This window comes from Carassius carassius, chromosome 26 (genome assembly GCF_963082965.1).
Source record: "Carassius carassius chromosome 26, fCarCar2.1, whole genome shotgun sequence".
NCBI lineage: Eukaryota > Metazoa > Chordata > Actinopteri > Cypriniformes > Cyprinidae > Carassius > Carassius carassius.
In genome coordinates, this window is record NC_081780.1 from 384,248 (window position 1) to 393,202 (window position 8,955).

The window sequence follows — 8,955 nt, forward strand, 5'->3', positions numbered from 1 at the left end:
CAGATCCGGCCTCTGATCCGTTACCCATAATGCACTGCAGCTATGTAGAGTCTGTGTGTGTTTGTCTGTCCGTCAGCCGCCGGACGCCGCGCTGCTACTTACCACGGATTAATATAAAAGGCCAAAAGATAGTCAGTCCAAAGGCAGGATGGCAGAAGCGTGAGGAACGCAAAGAGACTCCTGCGCCTGAAGCCCATCCAACAAAACAGAAAGCAAAAGACATAAAAAAAGACCAAGGGCAAAAAGTTGGGGACAAAACATGGTGCTCCATTAGTAATAGTGACACACACAGATGACTGAGCATATTTCATTAATGTCTGACAGGTTAATGATCGCGACATGCAGTCAGTGTCTTTGGCATCTTCATGATGTGTGAATCTGTGACCGCTAACGCCGGATATTAACACCGAAATCACAAATCCATCCCAATTAATAATATATTTTTTCACTCTCTTAATCTCTCTCTCTCTCCCTCTCCCTCTCTCTCTCTCTCTCTTTCTCTCTATATACATATATATATATATATAATATTATTTCTGTTTTAGAAATGAACACATTTTATAAACTTAACTGCATTTTAAATTAAAAATAGGACACAAAGTCATGTTTCCGTTGCGTCACGAGTCGTGCTCTAAACATCTCAGCAGAAAGTGAGAGAAAAAACATCATTTGAGTTCATTAGCAGGCCAAAATCTGCCTTTACTGACCCTCTTTAAGCTCTTATATTAATCGTGTGTGTGTGTGAGCGACGGCTGTGATCACAAACATCAGAACCGATGCTTCTGGAGTCGACACCAACAAGTACACGCTCACTTCCTGTGTGTGTGTGTGTGTGTGTGTGTGTGTTTGATTGACAGCGAGAAACACACGAGGCTCCTACCAGTTATACGGCAGCTTCCCGTCTCGCTCGAAAGAGGCGAAATTCACGAAGGTCTCAGCGCCGCACTCCCTGAAATCGACAGAAAACTCACTTAAAAGCAGCACTAATTAATCCAAACAGACTCAATGCATTTTGTTCATATGAAGCCTAAACATCACAACACATGTGCAAAAAATAATGCTCTTCCCCAGTATTTTCTTCTGGTTTTCCAGTATTAAGTAAAGTAACAAATAAATAAATTAGTGCTGTCAAACGATTAATCGCGATTAATCACATGAAAAATAAAATATTTGGTTTACATAACATATATATGAGTGTACTGTTTATATTAATTATGTATATATAAATACACAAACATGCATGTTTATATTTTAGAAAATAGTGTTGTTTATAATATAAGCATATAAATGTATATACATGTAAATGTTTTCAATATATATACTGTACATGTGAGTATTTATATATACGTAATAAATATACACAGTACACACACACATATATTATGTAAACAAAAACTTTTATTTTGGATACAACTTCCTTCGGCGTGACTGTTAATAATTCACTTTTGGTGTGAAAGGGCTTTTACAGATGCCAACATTATAACTTTTGGGTTTTTTTGTTATTAAAAAACAAATAAACAAGCCCAGTCCTGGTGAGAAAGAGTAATGCAAAAGTAGCATAATGCATTGCATTCCATCAAAAGTAACAAAGTAACAATTAGTTACGTTTATTAAAGAATGCATCACTTCTAAAAGTAATTTTCTCCAAAACTGTATTAATGCTTTTTCTTCTGTGAAAAACAAAGTAAGTCATTCTGAAGCTGTGTTTGCAAATACAGTGAAAGTGCATGCTTCAAATCATCTAAAATACAAACATCATCGTAGTGGGGAAATAATGACAGAATATCAGTTTTGTGTAAACTACTGCTTTAAAAATATCTAAAAACATTCTTAAATCAAGACACATTTACAGGAGAAGCAAAACGGCTGAAGAAATTAGTCTTGGTTTCATAAACCTGCATCAAAATGAGTTTTTGCTTAAAACAAGAACAAATATCTGCCAACACAGTCAGAAATATAATCTCGTTTCCCTTTTAACTAGACTTTTCTGATTCTTCATTAACAGATATTAGTTCTTGTTTTAAGCTTGAAAATACTTGCTTTTGATGCATTTTTCATAAGACAAAATTTCAAGTCATTTTGCATTTCAAGTACTGGAAAATTATAAAAAAACTCAATCATAAATCATTCTTTATGATTTTTTTGTCATGTTTGAAAGCATTTGAAGTGCTTTAATATCTGGCTTCGCTGAATATAAGCTACTCATCTTTTGTTGATATCATAATACTTCTGTTTAGCAGGGATGCATTAAATTGATATGATAGAGACATTTATAATGTTACAAAATATCTGTATTTCGGATATATGCTGTTCTTCTGAACTTTCTATTCATGAAAGAAACCAAAAAATCTCTACTCAACTGTGTTCAACACTGATAATAATCAGAAATGTTTCTTGAGCAGCAAATCATCATATTAGAATGATTTCTAAAGATCATGTGACACTGAAGACTGAAGGAATGATGCTGGAAATACAGCTTTAAAAACAAAGGAATAAATTAAATTGTAAAATATATTAAAATAGAAAGTAGTTATTTTAAATAATAAAAATATTTCACAATTTTACTGCTTTTGTTGTGTTTTGGATTAAGTAAATGCAGGTTTGGTGAGCAGAAGAGACTTCTTTAATGCTGTTCAGACACTTTTGACTGGTGGTGTATTTTCATCCATCAGTCTGATCACTAACGGGTCGAGATGCTCGTTAGCGTGAGATGTTGCTCACCGGCTCAGCTCCATGTGTTTCTTGCGCAGCACCAGCAGGAAGAGCACCAGCAGAACGATGAGCAGAACGCTGAGAACCGCCAGCGCAGAGATCGCCGCCACACTCGGGTTCATCTCGCGCACTGCACACACACACACACACACACACATTACTGCTACATTCACTGTCTCCGAATTAAACAAACACTTTAATGTGAATATCAGATGTTTTCAGTTCGCTCGTCTGAAAGAAGACGTCATGTAGCAAATCAGAGCTCAAAACTATGAAAGCCCATTTCCGCCACTTAATAAAAAAACAAGGTAATTGCAACTTTTTTTGTAATTGGGTTTTATAAAGTCGGAATTGCATATTTATATCTCACAATTCTGACTTTTTTCTCACAATTCTGACTTTTCTCACAATTTGTTTTTTTTCTCACAATTCTAACTTTTCTCACAATTCTGAATTTTTCTCGCAATTCTGACTTTTTCTCACAATTCTGACTTTTTCTCACAATTCTGAATTTTTCTCGCAATTCTGACTTTTTCTCACAATTCTGACTTTTTCTCACAATTCTGACTTTTCTCACAATTCTAACTTTTCTCACAATTCTGACTTTTCTCACAATTTGTTTTTTTTCTCACAATTCTAACTTTTCTCACAATTCTGAATTTTTCTCGCAATTCTGACTTTTTCTCACAATTCTGACTTTTTCTCACAATTCTGAATTTTTCTCGCAATTCTGACTTTTTCTCACAATTCTGACTTTTTCTCACAATTCTGACTTTTCTCACAATTCTAACTTTTCTCACAATTCTGACTTTTTCTCACAATTCTAACTTTTCTCACAATTCTGAATTTTTCTCGCAATTATGTCTTTTCTCACGATTCACTTTTTTCTTGCAAATTCTGACTTTTTTCCTCGCAATTCTTATTTTTTCTCTCACAGTTATGACTTTCACAATTAACTTTTTTCTCACAATTAACTTTTTTCTCACAATTTACTTTTTTCTCGCAATTCTGAAATTTTTTCTTGCAATTCTGACTTCTATCCACTTGCAAGATGTAAACTTGCAATTATGAGAAAAAAGTTCATATCAATCAATTCTGACTTTTTTCTTGCAATTCTGAGTTTATATCTCACAATTATTTTCTCGCAATCATGACTTTATTTCTAATAGTTGCAATTTTAATAGTTGCTAGTTTATATATTCCAATTCTGACTTTTCTCACAATTTAGACTTTATTTCTAATATAATTGTGAATTTATTTCTCAAAATTGTGAGTTTATATCTTGCAATTAAAATTTTCCTCACAATTCCGACTTTTCTCAGAATACTGACTTTTTTCACATTTCTGACATTTCTCAGATTTGCAAGATCGCAGTTGTGCGTTTGTCGTACAATCTTGGAAAAAAAGTCTAATTGCAAGAAAAAAGGCAATGAATTTTTTAAAATTATTTTTATACAGTGGCAGACACGGGCTTCTATATGAAGCTGCTCAGTGTGTGAAATGCTGTAGAAGTGCTGCAGAGTGCTGGACTCAGTCTGTCCTGACTGTAAATGAGGGATGGAAGCGTTCTCTCACCGGTCGTGCTGATGGTGATGTACGCCGGGTCACTGATGCTGCTGTAGCTGCTGCTGATCACACTACAGTTATATGAAGTGGACGGTTGAAGTCCTGATATGGTCACAACATGAGCAGCGGTCAGCAGTGGCTCTCGCACCTTCTGGAGCAAAACACACACACACACACACACATAAAAAACCAGCTGTTCATTCAACGTTCTGGTGTGTTCCAGTTAATAAGTTCAACATTAACTCTTGCCCTGCCAAACACAGAATTTTCTGTTATTCATAAAACAACGCTCCCCTTCAAAACACAGAATTTTCCACGTTTCCATGTTTTCACTGTTATACGCTATGTGTGATCCTCTTCCAGCTATTTTTTGTTTTGATGCTTGATATTGCAAAGTGGTGTGTCTTACCATGTTACTTTAATATATTAACTCTTTCCATTCCAAACACAGAATTTTCCATGTTTTCACTGTTATACGCTAGGGGGCGCTATTACACATCTCCTGAATGAGTCTAGAATCACTCGATCAAAAACACAGACGAGGAAGACGCAGAAACGAGCGATCGCATATTTAACCTCATGCATATGAAAAATAATGCGAACATCAACACTAACCGCATTAATTAATACTGTAACGAATATATAACTCGTTTTTAATGCTAGTTTGCATTGCATTAACTAATGTTAACTCATAGCACTTTACAGTAAAGTGTTAATTCATTCTGAATCATACATCATGAAGTATTTGTTAACATCAGTTATTGCATTAACTAACATGACATTTTTACATTTTTATTTGTTAATGTGAATCGATAAAAGCACAGTTATGTTTATGTTAATCCTTAGTGTATTAACTAATGTTCTGCTCATTATCAGTTCAATGTATTTAACAAATGAAACCTGAATGTAAATTATTACCGTGCACACATTTCTCATCTGTTTTATCATCAAACACGAAACCACTAAGAAACTCCACTTCAATCTGCATCTCCAGATGTTTGCACACATGTGTTGTTCTGATATTGATGAGTAGCTCTTACTTTGCTATCTCTGTTGACCCGCAGCGGTCTGCAGAGGACCTGATAGAAGTCCACGATGCCTTCCTCCGTCCAGAGCAGCGTGACGGCCGAGTCTGTGGCGTTGAGTGCGTACAGCGACTTCGGAGGAGCCGGTTCTGTTCGCAAAACAGCCGAACGCCAAGAAAACAGCTTAGAAGCAAGTAAAAAAGGAAGACGAAACAAACAGCCACAACAGTCCTGACACGCTCTGAACAGGAAGTCAAAGCGAAACGAGTTATTATTAGAACAGAAAACTAACTCTCAGCAGTAAACTAGCAGCGAGTTTACTTTTGGTTCGGGATTTAATCTGCAAACTGATCTGACTCCACAATCATTAAAGAAACAGCCAACTGGTTATCCAAAATGTAGGTGAGTTTGTTTCTTCATCAGGTTTGGAGAGATGTAGCATTGCATCAGTGTCTCATCAATAGATGCTCTGCAGTGAATGGGTGCCGTCAATACAAATCTTAATGTGTAAGTGTGGAAGAACTTTGACTGGTCTGCTGTGACTTTAAATGCTGTCCTTGGGCTTCAGCAAACACCGGTGACTTGTGCATATGGGTGCATTCATTTTAGACACTTTTTGGATGGGTTTTTAAATACATCTTTGTAGCCACAGTTTTTGAAGTGCCTTTTTATGTTCTAAAGAAACGGTTGTCCCCAATACTTTTGGCAATATAGTGTATGTAGCTGGATTCTGATGTGAGATGCTCTGTGAGATGCAGTGCTATGATAGATTATGGATTTGAGTTAAAAATGTCTTGTCTTCTGCAGTTGGACTGGAGTGCTGTGGATTACTGTGATGTCGTTCCGACGGCACCCATCCGCTGTCACTGACCGAGTTTGATGATGTGCGGCGCAGACGTGTTGCGGCTCGTCTCGGTGCAGGCGGAGACGGTCAGGTTGTAGATGTCTCCAGGAGGAAGAGTCAGAGATGCCTTCATCATGTTACGAGTCACCTGAAACACAGTCGTCAGGCGCAGTGATGATTCAGAGCCCATAGCAACCGTCTCCATGGAAATTTAAACACTTAACCCATCTTGAGCAGAAAGTGAGCAGTGGTTACTGTCATGCAGTGTTTCATCAGTGTTGGAAAATACTTAAACATAATCATTTTATTATTAGTATTAATGATGGGTTAATGGGTGGTTTGAGAGAAATATCATCACATAAAAAAGGGAAGGAAAATGTCCATGGAAATCATTATTATTATTATGATTAGCAAAAAATAAAACCAAACAGAACCTGACTTGATATAAACAAAAATATACTAAAATAACTTAAATTTATTACTTAAACTTAATAGAAATTTTTCAGACTATTTAGACAAATAAAAATTAAATATGATAAAAACAACAAATTAACTAAAACTACTTAAATAATAATGAATAACTAAAATATATATGAATATGTTTTTTTTCTTAAAACTACTAAACGTTTAAATGAAACAGAAAATATAGTTAAATAACCAAAACTAAAACTGAAAACTAAAAATGTAAATTTAATAAAAAAATATTCATACATTAAAAAAACTGACCAATAAATATAAAAAAAAAAATTACTAAAACAACTGGGATTAAAATAAAGCAAAAACAGCAAAAACTAAAACTTAACACACATTATTCAAAAACTGCTAAATATTAAAAAACACAAACATTTACTAAAACTACTAAATAAGCTCTAATGAAATTGAAAACTAAAAAGAAATTACTAAAACAACTAAGACTAAAAGAAATAGAAAATATTCTAATATAACAAAATGGAAAACACTAAAACCTAATAAAAATATTAAGTAAAAAAACAAAACTATATATATATAAATATGAAAAAAACAAATTTACTAAAACTACTAAAATTGAAATGAATCAAACTGTACAAAAATCAAATCTATTTCCAAATATTAACAAACCCCATTAAAGTAGATAAATGACACTAAAGTAACACCGACAGAAATGAATGGAATGTAAACAGAATGTAACAAGTATTAAAAAAGACACCTAAAAATAGTCTTTCTTTTCTTATTTTGTGTAGTTGCATTATTACGTAACGTTATGAACACGTTTAGCTGGACAGGGTTAGGTTGTGTTTGGAGAGACTCACGTCGATGGAGTAGCGTCTCCTCGCGCCTTTCTTCCCTTCGACCGTCAGCTGCCAGTGTAGCATCCGCGAATGTGAGAGATCGGTGAACAGATCGCCGTAAGTCCAGCGCACGAACAGCGTCCCGTGAGCGTAATCCACCGACGAGATGTGAGGAGCTTCAGGAGCTGGCCATCAGACACACACTCATATTACTCTTTAATGCTTTATTCGTCAGCTGAAACTCTTTGGAGTAATTGTTGATTAGTAATATGGACTTAATCTGAACAACTTTAAAGATGATTTTCTCAATATTTCGATTTTTTGGCACCCTCAGATTCCAGATTTCCAAACAGTAGTATCTCAGACAGATATTGATCTATCCTCACAAAGCACACATCGATGGAGAGATGATTTAAAGCACTCGCACCTGTGACGAAGCTGACGGTAGAAGCATCGCAGCAGCTCAGCGACGGTTCGCCCCACGTCACCATCGTCACACGGAAGTTATAGAACCAGGCCGGCAGCAGATCCGTCACTCTCTGGGGATAGAAATGAGCGGAAATTAAAATTAAATCGGTAAACACATTTAATCCCGTCGGTCATGATAGAAAGCTGTCCTTCATAAAGCTGACTGACTGGTGTTTTAGTGCATTTCCTGCAAAGTGTCTCAATAAAATATGTGCAGCATCACCGCGATTGACTGTGAAACTGTTACATGACCAGAGCAGTTTACTTCCTGTTTGCTGATGAGTAAACATGATCACAATAGTGAGCGGTGGGATAACAGTGAGCTTATGCATACAACACAAATCACGGTTGTTCGTGAAAAATGCACTAAAATGTTGCAGTGACAAAATACTGCACTAAATTATTATTTCAAATATTATAAATAAGTTGCAATATTGATTCTGTAATACTGGTAGCACTAATATAATACATTTTATATTCCTATCAGTGTTTTTATGCATAATAATAATAATCCTAGAATGTGATTGAACAGATTTTCAGATTGCTGGGGTGAGATGCACACAAATTATGATGACTGCAGAAATATGTTAATTCAGTACACACATTTCCCCCCCGATCACCGACCATAAAACACAATTTTTCACACAGTTCCAAAACATTTAAAACATTAATTATTGGTTATTTCAAAGGGTTACTAATGACACAGCATCTGGATATTTTCAAAAAAAAATAACGGCTTAATTAGCACCTCGGACCTCGTCTGCATGCAGAGTCTCATTAAATATGATTATAATAATTATGCATAAACACTAGTATATTTGTATTCCTTCCGTCTCAGCGTGACTCAGAAGCATCATAATTAGCATCAGTACTGATCTTCTGAGCTGCTTCAGTAAATGATGACAGGACCAGGATTCTGAAGTAGATTTTCAATCAAATGAACTACACCAGACTCATTTTAGTTTTACTGACATACCATAGTTTCAATTAGTATTTTGTAATTTAATATTACTACTAAAGTAACAAAAATGTAAACTAAAACCGGAATATTATTCAGACTATTGAGAAAGAA

General features: G+C 35.2%; 1 protein-coding gene across 4 annotated transcripts in view; it reads right to left on the bottom strand.

Moving 5' to 3' along the window:
* ptpro (protein tyrosine phosphatase receptor type O) overlaps positions 1-8,955 on the bottom strand; it is a 42,324-nt gene that overhangs the window by 9,978 nt on the left and 23,391 nt on the right. The window contains exons 10-17 of one of the 4 annotated variants that reach the window (XM_059510512.1): positions 7,843-7,954; positions 7,437-7,600; positions 6,175-6,295; positions 5,319-5,452; positions 4,288-4,426; positions 2,722-2,842; positions 881-949; positions 103-186 (exon numbers count right to left, since the gene is read on the bottom strand). In XM_059510512.1, coding sequence (XP_059366495.1) covers positions 103-186; positions 881-949; positions 2,722-2,842; positions 4,288-4,426; positions 5,319-5,452; positions 6,175-6,295; positions 7,437-7,600; positions 7,843-7,954 — 944 coding nt within the window. Of the gene's footprint in view, positions 1-102; positions 187-880; positions 950-2,721; positions 2,843-4,287; positions 4,430-5,318; positions 5,453-6,174; positions 6,296-7,436; positions 7,601-7,842; positions 7,955-8,955 lie in introns of all 4 variants that reach the window. The other 3 variants (XM_059510510.1, XM_059510514.1, XM_059510513.1) reach the window with 3 other exon arrangements.